At 36.0% G+C, this 23,611-nt stretch overlaps 1 protein-coding gene across 1 annotated transcript in view; it reads right to left on the bottom strand.

Moving 5' to 3' along the window:
* Positions 1 to 23,611, bottom strand: part of Thsd7a (thrombospondin type 1 domain containing 7A) — a 418,389-nt gene that overhangs the window by 43,231 nt on the left and 351,547 nt on the right. Inside the window, exons 12-13 of the mRNA XM_057767705.1 lie at positions 12,352 to 12,546; positions 10,624 to 10,887 (exon numbers count right to left, since the gene is read on the bottom strand). Of these exons, the coding sequence (XP_057623688.1) occupies positions 10,624 to 10,887; positions 12,352 to 12,546 (459 nt within the window). The remainder of the gene's footprint in view (positions 1 to 10,623; positions 10,888 to 12,351; positions 12,547 to 23,611) is intronic.

Below are 23,611 nucleotides of genomic sequence, written 5' to 3'. Positions count from 1 at the left end.
TGACACCTTATGTGTTAATGCCACACACCTGCAGGGCTGAGTCTCCAGCATTCTTCCTCAAGAAAAACCCATCTGTCGCAATAAACATCCGAAAGAATCTATTTAACTTAGCACCTTATGCTCCCCCGTCCTTGGAAATCAATTCTGTGGATGGAAATTGAAGGCTGTTATGCCAGCAATGTGTCATATCTCCACAGCACAGTTACTATTAAAGACACACCTCATCTTGGGTCCATTTGACTGTCCTGGAATTTTAACTGTGTTAGGCATAAACCAGAAAACAAACGCAGAGGGATGATTGAAGAGGCTAGGATCTCAGGGAAAGCGATGGCATATACTCATTCCGTCAGCCCACTAGCTAAATAAATAGTGTATAGATTTGATTTGAAACAGGCTGCTTTCTTTGATTAGTTCTTTGCTACCAACTTGACATTATCAAATTATCCCTGTTAGTCTCAAGGCAAATAGATGGAAAAGCAAAATTCCTCTGGTCAAAAGTCAAATGCCTGTTCTTTCTACTGCTATAATTCTGTCTTTAGAAAGAAATCAAAGTCAGTCAGCTTCACCATTTTAGATCAATGGCACAGACTTGATCATGCAAGTGACTATCATAGTGACAACCTACGAGGAGACAGGTAGATTGGAAACATTTTGAACTAAAAATATAGCATAGGAATCAGCTTATGTTTTAAATTTTTGTGTATTTGCTAAGTTGTACATTTATCACCATCTAAATAGTAGGTTTCTAGATCATTTTTAAGGTCCTTTTCTGAATGCTGCCCTGCCTATCACCACTCGATAGCTACTTCTCATCTTCATATGCCAACCATATTTGCTGTTGGGCTCTACAAAATTGCCTTTTAATTGACATTTCAAATAAATGAGACCAAATAAAACAAAATCCATTTTTGTTTTTGTTTTGTTTTTTCTTAGTTTAATTTTTCAGCACATCGAGGCAGGAAAAGGCAACCCAATAGGAGGAAAAAAGTCCCACATGTAGACAATAGATATTCTCTAATAAACAAACAAATAAATAAAATAAAATATTCAGATGTTGATGAAATCCACCTTTTTTTCCCTCTGTGTTTCCTTGTGCTTTGGTTTCATGTCTAGAAAACTATTATCTAATTCAAACTCACAAAGGTTTATATTCTTTTATCTGCGAGAGTCCCATAAATATTAACTTTGTCTTTGGTTTAAATTTTCCTCATGACTAAAGGGCCCATCCTTTTGCATGTGGTCACTGACATCACCTATGGTGCCACGGCATCAACTTTCTGAGTCATCCTGGTTCCGTTTTTTGCAAGCTTTTGCCCTCCACATTAAAGGATGGGTTTCTTTCTGGACCCAAGGTTACATTCCATTTATCTCTATCTCTGCTCCCATCTAGTCCTACTCCGACCTGACAAGCCTAACTTCAGTGAGAGCTTTGAAACTGGGAAGTGTGAATATTTCAGTTTTATTCTTCCTCAATATAGATTTTGTTATTTTTGAATAACTTATGATAGCATATGAATTTTAGAACAGCTCTTCAACTTCTACAATTAAAGACATTGGGGATTCCAATGGGAATCACCTCAAGTCTGTTTAAACTTGAATGTCTTACTATGTTAACAATCCAGGTAGTTATTTTCATTTATTTGGGTCTTTATTTTTTCTTTCTTTCTTTCCTTCTTCCTTCCTTCCCTTTTCTTTTTTATTTATTTCCTTCCTTTCTTCCCTTTTTTTGTCTTATTTTGTTTTGTTTTGAGACAAGTTTTCTCTGTGCAATTGCCTTGGCTGTCCTGGAACTCGCTCTGTAGACCAGGCTGGCTTTGAACTCATAGAAATCAGCCTATCTCTGCCTCCTGAGTGCTATGATTAAAGACATCTACCACTACTACCCAGCTCTTTAATTTTTTCTAATGACTCTACTTCGTGTTTTTATAGTATTTAGGTCTTAAATTAATTTTATTAATTTATATTTTATTTTTACGCTTTAAGTATATCTCTAAGATAAAAGTAAAATATGATATCTTCAAATACAGGGCAATCAGATCATCTTTAAATTAAGTGACAGATTTAGTATATAACTTTGTTTCCAAATTGTGTTGAACTGAAACAATACCAAAATGCTGGCTATATTTTCTATAACACTCTCTGACTTCACCTCATAAATTGTTTAAAAGGTTTCAAGAGTATAGCTTTCTTCTATTACAGACCTTCAGACAAAGCGTTTGTGGCAGAATCTGCCTTTTCAAAATGAGCATGAATTCTTGTGTTCATTCACCTTACCTCTATTTTTTAGCCTAAAAAATTTTAGTGAAACAATGATTGATGCATATATAATTCAAGAAGTAATACGCAGAATTTCTTTGTATACTTCCTCTGGCTGCTTTAACATAATCAGAATGTACCTCCACCTGAGATATTGACACTGACACAGACCACAGAGCTTTCTGAGCTGGCATCAGTTTTGCTTGCACTCATTTGCATGCATAGCAGTTGATGCAAGGGACACTGTGGTACGACATTGGTGACACCCAGAAAGTCTGGAGGAGGAAAAGACTCATGGCATGTTTTTTAAATAGTGTTTACTACCTTGACTTCTTAGAGTGCAGAACAGTTTTATTTAGAAGCTGCATGTAATTAGAATTATACAGAAGGTAGTTTAGATATTAAGGGTCCTCAGAGTGTCCTCATATGTTGAGCATTGGTTCCAGTTTGTGGAGTCAATCACTCAGAAGTTGCAACAAGTGGGTTCTAAATTCGTCAATAAATCAGTCATCAATGATTCATAATTTTATAGTCTTACTGGGAAATGATGGAAATAGGGGATAAGATCTAGGTGTGCTGTTAATAGGTGTTTTTGACATATTGATCTTTCTTCTACCCTCTTGGGCTTCAATCAAGCAGACACAGATCTACTATAACTTTCCACCACATTCCATGTATCCTCGGGACAGAAATTGCAAAGTTATCTAGATAGGCACTGTCAACTCTAAAACTGAACCAAAATGAACCCCTTCTTCTTTATTTTCAGGGATACTCTTTCACAGCAACGAACAGCTGCTAATTAACCCATAGTCTGTGGTGATTTGTAGGCTTTTTCACTCCATATTACATTGTGAGATTCTTCCATATTCTGTATGCAGTTGGAGATACATTTTATTGTGTGAATGTGTTTTGTCTTAATTTTTCATTGTATTGGTTGGTGAGCATTGAAGTAGTTTTAAATAAAAAGTTAATATGAATACATCTGCTATGAATATTTCAGAACATGTATTTTGGCAAGTTACGTATATACTTTGGTAATTATATTTCAAGGAGAGAAACATGTGTTGGGGCATTACTTTATATCACTTTATTGTAAGGGAAGTGTGAAGCAATTTAAAAATGCAATCACAAATTTGATGCAAAGAGGAAAGAACAGCAAAAATTTCCAAAAGATGAGTGTCCCGATGGACCCAGTAAAGTTATAACAGTCACAGACTGTTACAGACAAGCAGAAGGTGACCATACTATTTTGAATATATTCTTGATTCTGAAAAAGGAATCTAATGTTAGACAAGAACAAAGTCTAACAAAGAACCAATGGGGTACTTCATAGTGCTTTTAAAAGTGTAGTTTTTCTTTTAATAAATTGCAGTGACTGACTTTGTTGATTTTAACTGTAGTTTGAGGTGTGTAATAAAGCCACCTTGAATGTTTTGGGCAGAAACCTTTTAAAGCCTAGATCTTTTGTTCTGAAAAGATTTAAGGTGTTTGACTTTAGACTGATTTATTGTGTGTCACTGCAGAAGAAGGTATGACAGTTTTACATCTGATTTTTCAATAGAATAATCCAGAAAATATTTCAAAAAACACCTACCTATTAAATTTTTAAAATGCACAATTTAGGAAATAAGGGCAAAACAGCAGAAGACTATGTTTTCAATCTCTTGTTTTTATTTCCCAATGTGTAGCCACATTCAATAATTGCCTGTTGTGTTTATCTAGCACTATTAAAACCTTGAATGCTACCAGTGAATTGCCAGATAAGCATTCCCTTGCCTGTTCTGCTAAGATCATTTTTGAGAGCAATTAACATCAAACAATCACAGGAGATGGAACATTTCAAGCATTTTAAGGCTAAATAAATTGCTGGCAACTTAAAGCAATTGATGGTTTCTGAGGAATGCTAAAGCACAATAAATGACTTCATGTTTAAGATGTTAAAACTTTAGCAATTCAAAACCTATTCTGATACTCAAGAAAATCAAGCTGAGAATTCTGATCATATGTTTTCTGAAGCTTTTATATGTTCTGCATACTGCTGCAGTTAGAAAAAACAAAAAAAGTTATCAAGTTTCAAGGGGCAACCACAGGACATACTGCCTCCGAGTTATATGCAACCACTGCATTCATTGAGTTAAGAACATGCAGATAAAGAAGCTATCAACAACCTTCACAATTCGTAAATTATGTTCCTGAAAGGTGCACTGTATATGATTAAATAATTCATTCTGAAAGCACATAGTGAGTGTTGGTTTGTGTGATTTCCACCTCCGTGAATGAGTAAGTCCAGTGAAGTCTCTGAAACATTAGGATTAATCTAAAAAATAACTTCAAAAATATCTTCTACCTAATATGCATAAATTATCTGCTTATAACTGCAACCAAGAACAGGGTAATTTAACTAGATTTTTATCAGGGACTGGAAAAACCAGAAAACATTATTTTGTAAACTATATATTCCAAACTCGTAATTTGATAGCTTACAGAAAACCAAACTGTAACATATATTATCTAAACTCCAATATTTAAGTGTTCTGTCCAGCATCATATATTAGAATAAAAGTTGTGAATCAATATTGGGAAATTAATTATCATGGTGAAGTACTCATGACAAATATCATTTTGATCTTATCTGTTTGCTTTAGATAAGTACACATATTTTCTATGTACTTATACACATTCTCAGAAAACTTAAGCATTGTTTGAAAAACTGAGGGATTTCTTATGTTAGCACTGAATAATCCTCTACTTACATCAGAAAGCTTCCATGGGATCAGGGAGGTGGCTCTGCAGCAGGGGGTACTTGTCTCTAGTCCTGAAGACCTAAGTTTTATTCATGAAGCCCACATGATGAGGAAGATAACTCACTCCAAGAAGCTGTCCTTTGACTTTCATGAATATTGTGGCATGCGCTTCCCACCACATACACACAATCAATCAATTAATCAAAAAGCTATTTGGATGGCATTCTGTACTATCACTTTATATAGTTCATATGAGGTCTCTTTGCTCCCTTACTGACATTAGAAGCTATGAGAGGTCAAAGGTTAACAGGAAGAGGATTAAAATACAGTGGTGGAAACCACGAGTAGATAGTTTTTCTACACTTGGTTTATTATTGAACATAGTCAATTGTTCTCCGCTGTAAATATAATGTAAGGAATACAATGTGTTAATTCTAAAACCAGAAACCAAATCCAAACAAACATGGAAGATTTTGAAGACTGCACTGGACAGCATAGCCTGGGGAACTCTGTGAAATCATTTTAAGAATGATATTATTAAGCAGGAAAATAAGTTGAAGTGTGAAGATGTGCTGGCTAGTTTTATATCTTCAGGACACAAACTAGAGTCATCAGAGAAAAGAGAATCTCGACTGAGAAAATGTCTCATATGATTGGTCTGCAAAAGCAAGACTGTAGGCCATTTTCTTAATTAGCAATTCATGGGGGAGACTCTAGTCCATTGTGGGTGGTTCTATCCAGAGCTGGTGGGCCTGGGTTCTCTAAGAAAGCAGGCTGAGTAAGCCCTGGGAAGCGAGGCAGTAAGCAACACTCCTTCATGGCTTTGAATCTGCTCCTGCCTCTAGGTTCCTGTCCTGACCTCCTTTGATGATGCCCTATGTTGTAGATGTGTAAGCTGAATAAACCTTTTCCTCCCCAAGTTGCTTTGGTTATGGTGTTTCATCACAGCAATAGAAACCTCAGCTAAGGCAGAAGAACAAGCATACAAAACTAAACTGCAAGGACAGCTGTTTTTCTGTCACATGTGCCTTGAACTGTAGCCATGGGGATTCCCAAAGTCTATTGCTCTTCACCTCAGGGGTGGGGCTCCCCACCTCCATGTTGGGGCTACAGGGAGACCCGGAAGTATGCAGCTGAGAACGCATCTATCTTAAATCAGTACCTGCACCATCACTTTCTCTTTGTGTTAGGTGTCTACAGCAATTACCTATTTCTCTGGTTCTTCAACTTTGAGCCCATTTATCTCAGGAAAAGTCAGATGCATACAATCTGCCTTCTTTTCACATTTGAAAAGCAGAAAAATACCCAATTTTTGGATAACTATATAAGGCAATACTAGTGGTATGTGTGATCTCAAATGAGAAATTAAAAATTCTGAATTGGATTAGACATTAAATAAATTGTAGCAACTGAGAAGACTTTTTGGAAATATTAGAACTCTATTCCAGTTTGTTTATAAAATTCTCTTCATTGCCTCTTCTGCTTTATGTAATGAGATACACACTTCCTGGGCTACAAGTAACCATGACAGAAAACAACTTCTTATTTAATTTTACTTCTAATCAACTTTTAATAGTAAATCTACATCCTCTCACCCCAGAATCCTAACACAAATGAAACACATTTCAGTTACTTTGTGCTGAATGGACGTATGTCCTATCTGAAAAATCTATTCTATGCACATTCACGATTATTTTTATCAGTCACATTTTGAGTGTTAGATGTAACATAAAACACAGCTTCTCAGATTAGAATCTTTGCAAAATATCAAACTTGAATGGGTATGCTGTGAATCTTATAGGTGCTTACAAAATCTACTGAGTAACACCTTCTCTGATTTTTATCACTTGTTAGCAAAGTAGGCAAAGAGCGAAAGCAGGAATAATTTAATACAAATTGCCCTTTTCCAAAATTAAGGTTAGGAGGAAATAGACACCACACTAGTGGGGTGTTAGAGAAACTGTTCACAACTTCATCTTTGAGGTGACAGAAAGCAAATAAAAAAATAATGAAAGTGTACTATGCTATCTATAAAGCGTGTAGGCTCTGAAATGTCAGTGTGACATCACATGGCAAAGGAAGATTAGAGAGTTATTTAGTCATGACTATTGAATTCTCCAAGTAACCTGTGACTAATATGCTTAAGGCAATTTGTGCTCTGTTTGCAAACAGAAAAGCATATAACTTGGAGTGCTCTCTTCCTTCTTGAGCAGAGTTGAAATCACGTTCTCCTGTCAAGGCTTTGACAGATATATTGTAAAGAGTTTTGACAGATATACAGTTATGCTATTTTTATGATTTTAAGAGTTTTCTTATTTATTCATAAATACCATAATCAAATGCTAAAGGCATATTGGCCCATAGAATTTGATTTTCCGTGAGCAAATTAGAACTTGGGCATCTGATTAGAATCATATAGACATTTTGCAGCACATATAGTTCTTATTTGTTCCAAAGATCACAATAATTTTCAGTGATCCATTTGGCTACCTTTCAGGAATGTGTTGCACAGTGAAGGTAGTAAGAAAAAGGAAAGTGTCATAGTGGTCTTGGTCAACTGTAAGCACACCAGGAAGCAACTCTTTTCATGTTGGAAAACTCTCTCTAGTATTTCATTCATTCATATACTCTGCAAATATTTATCATGCATCAACTCCTCCAGAGGCTAAGAATATGTCCATGTCTCAAGCATCCTAGAAAATGTGTTCATGCATGATAGTAGATGAAAACACATGTAATGAGTGTAATAGATAAAATATATGGTATATTTATAAGGTGATACATGTTTTTGAAGTAACAAATGTGGGATTTTATAGTGTTGGGTTGGTTAAGAGTTACATAATAAAGTTTTATCGCTTACAGATGAATGAAACTCATATATATATATATATATAAAATAAACCAATAAATGCTTGAGATTCTTTAAAATATTAGGGTTAACTAGCATAATTGTTTTAAATTTCATAATGAAAAGAATAGAAATTTATGTAATCCTATACTTCACATTGAAATCTGATCTTATTAAAAGACAAAAACTTTATACGGACGGAGCAGAAACCATTTTATAAGATCTAATTGTAGGGATATAACTGTAGCATTTCTCAGCCTAGAGTTTAGCATTATATGAAAGCCAATGCTGGGGTAATAAAACCAAACCCCAAGTTTAGAAAATTAAAAAAGGGTGACCCCATGGGAAATAGTCTAAAAGAACATACAATTAAACTGGGGAAAGTTGAATTGCATAACGTTGTAATTACGATAACATACATCACAGAAGATGGACAGCAGTGATTAAACAGAATTGCCCCAAGGCTAGTGAGAACTGAGTAAGAGAATAATATCATTGTACTTTACACACATAGGGGTCAACTTTATGCTTAAATTGAAGCAGGAAGACAGTTTCTCTTGAAGCTACAACGAACTCCACATCCATCATCCTTAGAGAAGGTTGACTTGACTGTGAGAAGGTACAGAGTATGCCTAGAATGGTGTGGCCAGTGCTGGCATTTCGTAAACTATCAGAACTGACTACACACATCACAGACACGTAATTGTAAAACAGAAATCTGTCTGCAGAAATTAAATTTCCTTAGCTGCTGCTTAGAATCGATCTGTGTTAGCAAATGTTAAGACACCTCACTGGCTATATCCCTATTATAAATGAAAAGAGATCACAGAAGGTGAGGATGATGACAGAGACACTGTCATCATTAGAAATGACAGAGATACTGAAGAACTCAAATAGAATGGTGATCTTGGCAAAGGGTTTTTCTTAGATTCTTCCACATTCCTCCTGATATTTTTTTTGCTGTCTGTACCTACCCTGGTGTGCAGAGTTGTAGTCTCCATGCTTCGACTTGATCACACTAGGTAAGAAGTTTGCCTTTGGCTAATATCAATGACATTTCTGTTTTTAATCTTTTAATTATGTGACTTGTTAGCTAGCTAATTGTTAGAGTCTTATAATTTTCTAAGAATTATTTTCTAGGTACTAGATATGTGTGCAGCTCTGGTGAAATACTTACCTAGTATGCCCAAACTTCTATTTTCGATCTCCAGCACCACAAAAAATACAAGTTTTTCTCTTCCAACCCTAAAATATGATTATTAAAGTTCTCATGCATTTAATTAGTAGACCACAGAAGAAGTGAAACTGCATGAAAGCCATGCTGGAAGCTCAAGGTAATATTCAAATTATTTCAGTAATCAACACATTGAAGAAATTAAATTTGAGCAAATACTTGTATCCTGCCCTCCAAAAGAAACTCAATTCCAATAATTTTCAGTTTTACATTGAATAACTATGTAAAATTTCATACATTATCATCTCAAAATAGGAACTGTACCTATATATTTGGAATCTAATTAGTAAAACATTCATTATTTGATGCAAAGTGATTTTTTTTACAGATATTTTCAAAGTTTAAACCCTGTTTGCTTACAGCTGTTGCTCAAATGCAGAGAGATCGTCAGTTTGGCAATGCAATCTTACTAATCTGAAAATACTTATATCTACAGCTTCTGCTGTGTGGTCTCTTCAGGGTTTAAAAAATAAGAACTGTGAGACAAAGTTAAAATAAAGGGCAAGATTTTTAGAAGCTCCTTTGCTGGGAAAGGTTTAAGGGACTCCAAGAAATATGTCATCACGATAGTACTTTGATGATTTATAAACGTGAGATGGTACTATTAGCTTACATTATCTTCTGGACCTTATAATAAAACTGGACCAGCCTTGATTCAATCGCAGAAGCTATTTCTGCGAGGTTGGAGGGTAACTGCTGTGTACTTGCGCCTGGCGATTTAATTCATCCTTTCCGGGTCGTTTCTATAACAAGGTAGGACATTACTGCCTAACTTTAGCAAACACCTTTCATCTCTGACTCAAGCAAATACACTGAAAAATGACTTCACTCTACAAAAAAAACAACAGATTTATTAGGGTTAAGGAATAGTGGTGATATATTGCTACTGTTACATTCAGATCAAAACTTGAGGGTTCATTGTGCACAGTGGCTCCAGTAGCCACTATTTACAAGTTTTTGGCAATTTAATTATTGTCTGTGCAGTTTACTTTACAAAGTAAAAGCGGACAAAGTTTTCTAGAAGGATTTTTGTTTGTTTTCCACCCTAGTCTCAACTCAATGAACAGAAGATGGACAGATCTTTGAGAGTTTTGTCTTTTCTCTCTATTACTGTAACAACATTCTGGGCATATTGCAAAGTTTGCCAGGTTGGTCTTTAAAAGTCTCCCTCATTTAAAACATCAATCTCTTTGAATTCAAATCTTTTCTCCTTTCAGTCCCTTCTGTTCACAGATCACTTAGGGATTGCTGGGTCTGTTGAATGAACAGGGAATACATTCCAAGGAATTTTTTTTTCACAGCTATTCTTGCCTTCCGTTTTAAGAATGTGAGCCTAATAAAGTTGCTTCTAGCCAACTTGGGACTCATCAAGCAGCTTTGAGTCACTAGACTGTGCTGCCTTGTGTCCTGTTACGCACACAAGGTGGACTATGTGGTGCCCAGCCTTCCATTTAGAACACACTTGTGCAAACTTTCCTTTTCTCTCTGTAACACCTCCACTACCAAAGAGCAACACGAGAACTGCATTAATATTGGGTTACCATGGCTGTTGCATCGCGATGTTTCCACAAGTCTTCCATTTTGATCGTAGCACGCCATCGCTTGGTAACGGTATCCTTGTCCACATTCCTTGCTGTCTCCTTGGACCTTCATTCCCAACAGCACTTCAGCCTTCCCTTCCGGTAAAATACAGTCTGACCAATTTCCCACAGGCTGTGCGTTGTACTTGTCACAAGGACAATACTGAGTTTCAATCAGAGGGTACAAGTGGGAGTTTTTACATTTTTCCTTCTTTTTACTTTTCCCTGTAGAAGAGAATTATGTTGGAAAATAACATTATTATTTTCTAGCATCCTTAGATCTTTCACATTCTTATACTTCCGTGTTCTGCTTTTGATTCTATTCAATAGTAGCCTATAAATAAATGATAATTTTCATTTCTAAGTGCTTTCTAAATACATTTTTGCTGATATTGGGTGCTTTGGACTTTGCATAGTGGAACTTTTCTTGCTTTTCATTTAAAAATAGTCCACTTTGCAGAAATGATTGTAGTTGATTTTCACACTCTTTGAAATGATTGAAATCCACTTGTTTGTTCTGACTCAGGAGTTTGTGGCATTTGCATAAGCCTCTTCTTTTTAATATATGCAAAAATACAAGCGGCAGAGAGGTAGACAACTCACTGCATTGCATTCTCCTTTGATGACTACAAAGAGGTAGCAGAGTTACAGGGGTTATATAAGTTATATTTGTATTTTAAAATTATATATTAAATTCTGCTAGTCATATCATATGAAATGCTCATGATATGTAATTATAACTCTGTCACATATATATTCTTTAAATGCATTTTGAGATTTAATCACATATTTAATTCTAAATTACACACACTGATACATATATATAGCTATATATGATTTATATATGTGGTATATACACAAATATGGTTTATATATGTATATATGTGGCACATATAGTATACATGGTTTATATATGCATATATGGTTTATATATGTGGTATATACATATATATAGTTTTATATATGGGATATGTACATATAAGCATACACATATGTAGTTTATATATGTGGTATATATGTATATACATATATAGCTTATATATGTGTGCTATATATACATATACATATATACAGTTTATATATGCAGTTTTCCAGGGTCTTCAGTCTTCGGTTCATTTTATAATTTGACATCTCTAAACAGTCAACATTTTTGGTTTCTTTTTTATTTGCCCCTGACTGTATATTCAAATGAATTCAGCTTTAGTGTAGTGCCATGCATTCTAAACTGCAAGCTATGTTATTGCTTTTTCCACTTTTTAAAACCATTGTGACTATATTTAAATGTAGCATTCAGACATAGAATTAATGCCACATTTCTGATCATAGGAGATAAACTACTCACTGAATTTGTGCTCCTGAGATGGTAAAGGGGTAGCCTCTACTCCCTGTTCTAGGCACTTCAAACTTTCTGGACAATGCACAAATGATGCATGTTTAAACAACAACAATAATGTTTTGTTTTATTTTTTGCTTCATAGAGAACTAAGTTGCCTATACTTTCTTCTAAAATAATAAGCTTTTATCATTATTACCTTTCATTAAAGTACACTCCTCAATATACTGAAATACTCAGTGTAACTACAGCAACAATAAGAGTTTTCAAAAATATTGTCAGAATGCTCTTGGTTTGAATTTCTGTGTGTTTTGTGTCATGCTGAGAGTTTCCTTTAGCATCCCAGTTATTCTTACCAACAATAGCACGCTTTCTGGTCCTAACGGCACCGCAGTCTCCATTGCATGAGGAAAACTTGGACCAGCTGGTAAATTGACAGTCATCTTGGCAAGGGATCTGGCAAGCCTGTGTTAGGGCTGGCACAGGGCCTGCATGCTGGAGGCACTCCTGGATGCTAGCCTGTCCTCCATCTTGCTTTCGACAAGTAATGGCTAAAAGAAAAGCATGTGTCTAATTACTCCATAATTTAGAAATTAAAAGCATTTTTACAAAGTGAGGAATCCTCTTCTAATTCCCAGATTACAGAAGAAATGTTGTTAGAATATTTCCAAGAATCACAGTAGACATAAAAGTTTGTGTGTGAGTGGTGCACTGTGAGTACATTTGGAAGTCAGAGTTTAACATTGAGTGCCATTTTCTACCTCTTTCTGCTTATTTTTGATACAGGGTCTTTCACAGAACCCGCAGGTCAATCGTTGTCTGTCTGGGCTACAAACCCTAAGAATCCTCTGGCATTTGCTTCCTAGCACTGGATTATAGTCATGCTCTACTGCACCCTGCTTTTATGTGGGTGCTGGGAATCACACTAATTTCCTCACGCTTATGCTGTATATACTTCACTCACTAAAGCATCTCCCCAACCTTTGTATATCCTTAAAATAACATATAGACTTCATTGGCTGTTGTGGAACAGGAAAACATACCGTAACACACACACACACACACACACACACACACACACAAACACTGGCATTTCACAAATTTTGCTAGATTCTAAGAATGATATTAGTCCATTTTGCATGTGGGTTTTGTTTAGAAATTTTACCGAAAACTCTTGAAAATGATCTCATTTGTGTTGACCATGGAATATTTGCCACAGTGCTAGAAACATATCATGTGTCTCCAGTGTTGTTTAGAAAATTAAACAATCTAAAATTTCTATATACAAACGTCTCAGTGAAGACTCATTTGTTAGGAAACTGAGGTGGAGGAACATGCTTATGTACTTACCTTACAGCCATATTAGCATAGAAAGCACCATTGTCTTCGACAATGAGCGTGTACTGGGGTTCTCCTGAGTGCCTAATAGGAAGTATCAAAACCCTGCATGACTTCTGATCTCAAGTTTATCATATCACAGAAATATTAACTCTGAATTTAAAACTAAATTTGGAAACTTTTAATAAGCTTAAGGTAGCATGTCACTAGTAGAATTCTCATGACTATGTAAGGACTTTAGAGACGATCAAACAATTTTTATTTACATAGTGATTCCTTCCAAGATATTGCTTCAGTGGTTTATTTAAAGCAAGAAGCAGTTTTATTAGACACGAAACACGAATAGACAATATTGCATTTTATGGAACTGATCTTAAGGAAAAAGATAAAATGATAGTTTCTTTTCTCTTTACCATTTTACTCTATAAATTATAAAAATAATTCATTCATTTATCAAGGAAGTCAAAGAAACATTAAACTTTCATCCTGAATTGAAATCTTCATTAAATTATCTTAAACGGCCTCATACACACTGGCTTTATGGCCCTTTCAGGTCTATGGTGGAGGTCTATGTCCCTGCTGCCAAGCTCGCTCAGGATCCCATCATCAGAAGATTAAAGGAAGAATCTGTCAGGTTGGCCTGAATTCCAGCTGGGACACAAGGCTCCCAGATTAGGCCATGTCCTCTGTACCTGTTAGCTGAGACATAAAAGACCAGCGCACATCGTACAGTGGGCATTCAAAGAGAGGTAGTTGACAGTTGGAGAAAGGAAAGATGCTCCCTGCAAGGTGAGCACCATGAGGAACAAATCCATGAAAGATTATTTTGGTCTGCAGGAGCAGTTCCAGGACTTTAAAGCACTGAATAGAGTCTCATTTGTACATTCTAGTTTTGTAGAGCCAATTTATATAAAGAGAACAGAGGTCCTTGAATTGGGAAGCCATACTGCTTGGAATGGTGAGCTTTGTGAAAACCGGGTGATGACAAAAGGTCACTCTCACCACTTTTGGGGAGGCTGGCATGGTTCTGTGTTTATCACAGAAATCTGAGGTTGTATCAGGCTGAAAAGTGAAATAAACTGGTTAGCTTTTGAAATACAGCTTTCTAATTAAACTCAAATGTTTTTATTTTATTGGCTAAGGACATGGTCCTGAGTATTCAATTCTTTTGCAGCTCTGATGATATCAATTTGCTGTCTGGATGGAAGCTACCGCTCTAGGAGATAATGTAGTATTGCACGTAGCAGAAGCATCTGGAAAACTATTTAACACTCTGATTCTTGGATTTATCCAGCATGTGTCTTTACTGTGGTCAAGAAATAAAAACCTTGCTCAATCTAGAGGGAGGACCTTGGTCATGCTTCAAAGTGAAGTGTCAGACTTTATTGACTCCCCATGAGAACTATTACCCTGTCTAAGGAGTGGGTAAGGGAGCAGGGTTGGAGGAAGATGGAGGAAATTGGAGGAGGGGAGGGAATGGGAACAGGGATAGCTATTTAATATGAGAAAAGACTATATTTAAAAAATTCTTGATAAACTAAAATGCCTGAAAGACACTAAAGGAAATGTTCAACATCCTTAGTCATCAGAGAAACGCAAATCAAAGCAACTCTGTGATTTCATCTTACACTGGTAAAAATGGCTAAGATCAAAAACACTGATGACAACTTAACCTGGAGAGGATGTGGGGTAAAGCGAATACTGCTGCATTGCTGGTGGGAGTGCAAACTGGTAAAGTTTTGGATATCAGTATGGCAATTTCTCAGAAAATTAGGAAACAGCCTACTTCAAGACTTTTGGGTATATACCCAAGAATGCTCAATCATACCACAAGGACATGTGCTCAACTATGTTCAAAACTGCATTATTTGTCATATCCAGAATCTGGAAACTAGCCGGGCGGTGGTGGCACATGCCTTTAATCCCAGCACTTGGGAGACAGAGGCAGGTGAATCTCTGTGAGTTCGAGACCAGCCTGGTCTACAAGAGCTAGTTCCAGGAGAGGCTCCAAAGCCACAGAGAAACCCTGTCTCGAAAAAACAAAAAACAAAACAAAACAAAACAAAACAAAAAACTGGAATCTGGAAACAATCTAAATGTCTTTAAACCAAAGAATGGACAAAGAAGATGTGGTACATTTACAGAATGGAGTGTACACAGCAGAAAAATGACATCTTGAAATTTGTGAGCAAATTGATGGATCTAGAAAACATCATATTGAGTGATGTAACCCATACCCAGAAAAACAAATATCATAAGTACTCACTCATTCATAAAGCAAAGAAAAATAAGCTTACAATTCACAATCTCAGAGAACCTAGACAACAAAGAGGACCCTAAGAGAGACATATATGAATCTAATCTACATGCAAAGTAAAAATAAGATAAGATCTCACGAGTAAATTGGGAGCAATGGGATCATGGAAAAGAGGAGAAGGGGAGAGAATAGGAAAGAAGGTATCAGAGAAAAATATATAGTTCAATAAAAACAATTTTAAAAAAATCTTGATTTTAAAAAATGAAAGAAGCACTTTTCAAAGCTGTTCAGTGTTCAAGGCACAAGAGTTCTGGACAGACTAGTGGGTAAGATAGAAGCTTCTCACGTACTCAGTAACCCTTGCAGTATGTCAAGCTTTGGAAAAGTCTGGGACTCTAAACAAGTTATTGTTCTCTGAAGAAAGTTTTGTGGGACTTGTACAGGTATGGCTCAGTGTGAGCATACATTTATTTTGAAGGGAAGTCTTCTGTAGTACCATAGAGGTGGAATGTTCTGATGGGACTTCCCACTTCTCTTTATTCCTGCCATTTGCAGATAGGATCAACCACTTACACACCACAAACCCAATAAGTTGCTATAGTTTATTGGCAAAGTTGCCCCAGAGATACTCTAAAGAAAGATTTGAGAAATGAAAATATTTGACATTTTACTACCTAGGATATGTAGAACCTCCAAGAAAGGTTAATTAGGAATATTAGATGTGTGACCATATTAGAATTCTTCTGTAGTATTTGTAACTAAAATTAAGGATTCTAAAAATAAAGTTAGTGGTCTTAAAAATGAACATTTCTCTCTGAAACAGAGACTCAAATATAAATCTTTTGAGAAAGTTAGTAAAGTTGCCTTGGGTTCTCCATGAGAATCTCAGTCTATCTCTCTCTCTCTCTCAAGTCTTATTTCGGAATTACTCCATGTATCATCACATTGTGGTGTCAAAAGGAAAATAAAGATGACTTCACTACCAACATAATTATATAAGTAAATTAACAGTGTTGATAAATATACTATTCACAAAAATCCAATGGTTATTCTCTCATACTCAGGCCTGGCATAAAATTTTGTTAGTGCTTCAGTTAGCTGAAATGGAAAACAAATGTGTAAAATTTTCATAGTTGTTTTCAGAAATCTGCTCAGCACTCCACTTCCCTTATCTGGGATTTTCAACAATGTGCTTTTGGAATGAATCATACCATGCTATCCAAACAAGAGCAAGAACACCGTTTGTACAATATATTGAAAATTTATCATACATCTTAGTCTGTTTGTATTCTAACTTAGAGGAAACACAACAGTTCAAACATAGAAATGCAATCTAAAGTGAACTTCCTGCAACTGGGTGAGGAAAATATAAATGTTTGGAAAGGGAACCATCTGGTCTCTCAACTTTGTAAGCCTTAAAAATCATTTGTGAGCCCTTAAAAATAGGGCGGTTTTAATTGTAGCATAAGTGGGGCATACCAACTTGGTCTGTTGGCATTTCAGCAAGCGACACAAACCCAAGCAATTGTGCCTGTACTTGCATCTGTCTTCATGTATAATGATTATGTAGATTCTCCTTTGTGTTGAGGCCTTATTAGGAAGATGGGTCAAAATAATGCTATCCTATGAATAGTGGATCACAAAATCTTCTTGGTGAAATTAGCAACTATCAAACTAATTATTTTAAAGGGAAATAACACACCTTGCAGTATGTTGACTATATTCATTTGCTTCACTTATGAAATATAAAGATACAAATATCACAGCAAGATTTATGTGTTGTAAAATTAAATGACTCTAGCTGGGTAAAAGCATGAGAGACACAAGTATGAATAACTATGAACTAAAGATGAACAACCTTAGGCAAGCATCAAGATTCAGGTAATATGAAATTATAAAATATTATAAAAGTAAATAAGAAATTTAGTTTCTTCAGCAAATAAAGGCTATAAGAAAAAAACTCAAAGTGGGATTAGATCAAGGTAATTCATAAGGATACACTAATCAAAGAAAATTTGCAGACCGTAGGGGGACAAATTTGAAAAAAACAGTGTGTAATCATTTTTATGAGTGTACAGGATGTGTGCATATGTTGTGTGTGTGTTTACATGTCTCTGTGTGTTCCTGTGAGAATGCTTATTCATGTCACTGTGCATGTGTAGTTCAGAAAGTGCCCTCAGAGTGATGCTTACATTCCTCTTGCTTGAAGACAAGGCAGGCTTCTGGTTTTCACAGATATGTGGATTGGCCGACTTGGCCCATAACCTTTCAGGGGTTCTCTCGTTTCTGTCTCTCCTCTCGGTGCTGCTGCCTTGGAATGACAGCATGTGCTGTTGTATTCAGCTTACATGGGTTATGGATATGAACATTCAGGTGCTGTGCTTGTGTGGAAAGTGCCTTACATGCTAAGCCATCTCCCTAGCCTGGGTATGTAGATAATTTGAGATCACAGGGGAAAATTAGATATGGCCTAAATATTAGACAACATTAAACTATTATTAATTATATTTGAAGTAATAGTATCATTTATCATATCATATCATATTAGAAAAGAATAAAATGTCTACAGGAAATAAGTATCTTATCTAGGTGCTGCTTTAAATACTCCAGGAAAATTATTTTGCAGTGTTCAGGGAATGACAGGGGACCAAGATGGCAACATATCTAAAACCTATTAAGCTGAATAAATGATAGCCACACTGTGAATACTCATTCTGGTGTCCCCATTTTTGTGTGTTTTTAAAACATCTTCCAAATTTAAGTGTCAAAGTCTAATAAATTGAGTAACTAATTTCAGAATATTTTTGTGTGACCATCTCTGAATTATATTTTATATTTATTTTAAGTTACATGATGTGTGCTTACATGTAGAAGTATGCAAACACCAGAGCAGCTGCCCACAGAGGCCGTAAGAGGGTACTGGATCCCTTGGAGCTAGAGTGGGTCTGATATAGATGTTGGGAATTTAACCAAGGTCTGTTACAAAAGTGCTAGAAGCTAGGAGGGCACAGTACACACAATTTTAATCACAGTACTCAGGAGACAGAAGCAAGTACATTTTTGTGAATTGAAGGCCAACTTTGTTTACATAGTGAGTTCCTGGATACTCAGGGATACACAGAAAGACCCTGTCTCAGAAACAGAAACAAAAACAAATAAACAAAAGCACCTGCAGCCCATGTTCCTAAACTGATGAGCCATTAGCCACAGAAACTGTGTTTTAAATAGAAAAATATTAAAGACTAAAGGAATGAGAGGAAACAGAGAGAACACTGTTAGCAGTTGGAGATGGGTACACGTTGATATGAGTATCAGATTGAAGTTACTGACAGAACTTGGAGTCTGCAAATCTAACACCACAAAAATGTCCCTACTCACCTTCATTTTCTTGAAGAGGTAGAAACTCCCCTGTTATTCAGGTTGCACTAAAGTGGGGAATTCAACGAGACTGTGTATTACTCTGCAGTATGTAAGCCTGTGCTGTCGTTTTGCTTAACTAATTAGAGTGAAAGAAATTGCTAAATCTAAAATGTGCATACAATTCATTACAGGAAGCAGAATCTACATCTTGATGTAATGAAAACTGCAGAATTATGTGTAACAAAGAGGTCAAGAGGCTGTGAAACCTTATTTATTACATTGAGGTAGGTACAAACATGTTGTAACCTACCACAATAGTGACATCCAGACATCACATGCTCAGTTGGTAAGTTGAGTGCATGAGTTGTTTTCTCATAGTTTTATGAACAAATGGCAAAAATGGGAATGAAACCATATAAAAAATGAAACAGAAAAGGCTTGTTACCAAGAGACCTAATTGTGCTTAGATCCAGCCTATAAATAATGCAAGAGCTTCCCAGTTGTTTCCTAGGTAGACATAATGATCCTGGTCTTTCTTTGTAACAAAGAGATTTTCACTAACATAGTTGCTAAATTATACTTTCTAATTACAATTTGTGAACACAAGCCTGTCAGAATGGAAAAAGAAACCACTTCTTTTTAAAAAATTCCTCCTAAATAGTTTCCAATGATCCCTATGTCATTGATGCAGATAATGTGTGTGAAAATATCCACCCCTTTTACTAGGAAAAAATGTCATCTCCCAAAAGATTAGCTCAGATCTAGTTCAGCTAGTCTGGAGAGGGTATTTCAGAAGGTTTAGTTAACTGCATGGCCATGTGTGGAACATCCAGGAGCAAGCATGGTCAACGGACGGTGCCACGTGTATTTTATGAGCAGCTGTTTGAAAAATGGCAAATACTGGCAAACAGTTGATAACAACGGTCTTGAAGGGCTGTAAGAGTGAATCAGAATGTCCAAGGCAACTAAGATGTTGAGATTCATAGACTATCAGGAGAAAGCACTTGAAAATGGAAATCATTATCAAAGCTTTGAATAACAGTTATAAAAGTGAAAAGTAGAAAACTTAGGAAACAATCAATAAATACAATCAGTTTAAAGGTTTTAAAACTCACTCATAAGTGGTTTTTAAACTTTATAAAGCAAAGAAAACCAGCCCATACATCACAATCCCAGAGAGCTTAGACACCAATGAGGACCCTAAGAGAGGCATACATGGATCTAATCTACATGGGAAGTAGAAAAAGACAAGATCTCCTGAATAAATTGGGAGCATGGGGACCTTGGGAGAGGATTGAAGGGAAGGGGAGAGAGAAGGAGGGGAGCAGAGAAAATGTAGAGCTCAATAAAAATCAATAAAAAAGAAAAAACACTCTAACATAAGTTTCCTTAAAGCAACATTCCCTCTTTTTTTTACTTAGTTATTTTCTGTTTATATTTCTGTTTTAAATGAATATAGTAATATATATTGCTGAAATAAACTGACTCAGATATTTGATCTGATCTGAACTTTAATAATACCTCTAAAAAAAAGTTTTTTTTTTTTTTGAATAAAATGGACAAGAGTCATAGGCAAAGGATAGGGCTCAACACATTGAAATCCAAGATTTAAGCACATTTCTTCATAAAAAGCAACGTGTTGTGCAGTTAAACATTTTTATCTCACATTCCACAAATTATTTAGATTTAATTATGATTACATAAAGTATCTCTGACAGGAGATAGCATTGGGATGAATATAAATATTGAACTAAAAATACTTTGAAATTATTTGTATGAAAGATTTATATCTAAGTTTTATAACTTTTGTACCATGCTCTTTCACTAATGTATAATAAATAACAAAACCCAGAATTTCATACTGATACTTGAATAACAGAAGCTGCTCCTTTCCCTTAGAACAATTGTTGAGAAAAAATAAGAAAACAACCTGAAACAGGTCATTACTCGTATTTTTTTAAAGTTCCTTGACCTTTGAACTTTTTTGGCTTCCCCTCTTCTCCAGAGGTGCCCTGTTTCTCCAGTCTCTGTACCTTTGATCTGTGGTTTCACTGACTCAGACACTGTGCTGCCATCCATGACCCTACAGGAGGTCATATTTTAGATGTTTGCATAGTGCTGCTGCTGTCCAGGCACTGAGAAATCCTCTCAGCCCCAGTAGGGGTAAGAGGGCTTAGCCTTCAGCTTTCTTTTCATGTCTGGACTCTGAATCCCCAGCCTGGTTCAGTCCCTTGGCCTAATTTATGTCGACCAGGTATACCAGTACTCTACTGAGATTGTCCAACCATAAGGAACAGTAATCCTTAATGTTCCTCAAACTTTCTGATTTTGTAGAATCCATTGGTCTCCAAAGACTAATCTCTCTGATGGTTTTGAAGAGAGGCTTCCGGTCTTACCGGGACCTTTGATCTTTTCTATTATCCCATAACTTTGTTTCCTAGGCACTGATTATTGTCTTTAGGCCCTTGCTCAGTCTAGATTGGATGCAGACAGCCAATCAGCCGTTCTGTGATCTTCTCAATTTGGATGCCACATAATCTCACTGTAAACTGGGCCACCATGTCTGCTCTGATGGCTGGTGAAACAAGACATGGAGAACTACAAACCCAAAACTTTGGTGCCTGTATAGATACTGGCTACATGCTGGCTAAGAGCTAGTGCTGGTTGATCTGTGGGATGTGAGGACTTTGGAATTAATTGATGGAGAAATTTGAGATTTGTCATGCAGTCAGGAGAAGAAGGCATGGGTGTGGGCTGCCCAAAATTATCATAGTTATGAGCTCCATGTTTTACTTCTAATGTAAGTCCAGTAAGATAACTTTACTCTTAAATATGACTATGATTTAACAATGTATTCACCTGGGGGTTGGAGAGATGGCTCAGCGGTTAAGAGCATTGGCTACTCTTCCAAAGGTCCTGAGTTCAATTCCCAGCAACCACATGGTGGCTCACAACCATCTGTAATGAGGTCTGGTGCTCTCTTCTGGCACCAGAATATTGTATACATAATAAATAAATAAATATTAAAAAAACAATGTATTCACCTGGTAAAGCAGTGACTTCATCTTCGAAACAGCATCTGGAGAGCAGGAGGGTGAATAGAGGGACAGACAGCACAGGCTGCAGCTCTATGGCATGTTTAAGTAATAAATGATGCGAGCAGTATGAATCAAAATTTTAACATCAACAAATCTTGTTAATCATCTCTTTAAAATCTCTTTTCTTTCTTTTTTGTTTTTAAGCCATTAGCTAATTCACTACTTCTGTTTAATTTTTTTTGTTTTAGATTTTAATTGAAAAAAATAATTCATTCTTTTTCTCCTGCTCTTCCAGTCCCTGAGGGATGTCTGTCTGCCTCAAATGCATTTGGAGAAGCCCCAGAGAAACCAAATAATACTCTGCCCTTAAGTGTATAGATTTTCTATCATGCTCTTTTCTTGAGTCTTCCTGTGTTTAAATGTAATTTCCTCTTTCAGTGGTGTATGGCAATAGTTATCTCTGATATTTTCCTCCAAATTTTCTGACATTGTTGTGCTTATCCAACAATAATATATGCATTGCTAATTTGCCTTGAAACTCAAATCATGTATATTTTAGAATATTTCATACTATATGAAATTATCTAGATATTTTTATTCTCTCAACTGGCAAATAACATGAAGCAACATAAGTTGTGTGGCATGTATTTAACAAATTCTTGTTTATGAAACCATTATTATATTGAATACTATTCAGGAATTTACATTGGCTTTAGGGACTGGTGTTACCATGTTTATACAGTTCTTTGAGAAAGTTCAGTTTAACAGACTTGTAGACCCTTGTGTCGTGATAGGAAGTTTAAGACGTTGAAGATATGACCTGGGCTGTGTTTCCCCAAAATTCATAGATTGGGGCTCTACTCCCGATGTAATGGAGTCATGAGATGAAATCTTGGGTAGGTAATCAGGGTCATATGTGTTTACACAGGAATAATCTCTTATGATGGGATTGATGCTCTTACAAAATGAGACTAGAGAGAGCTTCCCCTCCATGTTCACATGCCTCTATGCCCAGCCGGCCTCTGCCTCGCTGTCTCCATCTCTCTATCTCTTTCTCTCTCTAGTCTATAAGTTACAGAGACAATGCTCTCTGATGGCCAGAAAAAAAAGGCTTCACCAGAAATTGTGCTGCTTAGCACTTTGAACTTGTGGTATATTGTTATAGCAACCAAAGCACACCACCGATTGTTTATTTATTTTACAAAAGACTATTAGATTTCTATAGGAATACATATTATGTTTAAAGAAAGTTTCTGTCCAAAACTGTCATGGGGTATAGGAGAGTATCTATTAATATAATCTGTTATATGTTTTTAGTGATGTGAAAGCTCGTGTCTTCTGAGAAAAACTGAACCATAACAGGACCTAGCAAGTGATGTGCTGTGATGTGGTTATTTATTACACAAAACAAACACTTTTGCTATTCTCTATGCAATACATCATGGATAAGCCAGAAATTAACATCTAGCTGTGATATGATTCATCATTAGAGAGAAGAATTGCAAAAACCTAGAACTGTTTCTGGTTCTTTTCTTCCACATTCTTTGAATTTTCGAGTCTTATCTTTAATTATTTTTCCCTTTAAAACATTACTGTTGGAGTTCAGAAAACCACCACTGTATT

The sequence above is a fragment of the Chionomys nivalis genome, chromosome 1, assembly GCF_950005125.1.
Source record: "Chionomys nivalis chromosome 1, mChiNiv1.1, whole genome shotgun sequence".
Taxonomy (NCBI): domain Eukaryota; kingdom Metazoa; phylum Chordata; class Mammalia; order Rodentia; family Cricetidae; genus Chionomys; species Chionomys nivalis.
The sequence above is the reverse complement of the archived record's forward strand: the minus strand, read 5'-3'. Positions and strand labels throughout refer to the sequence as shown.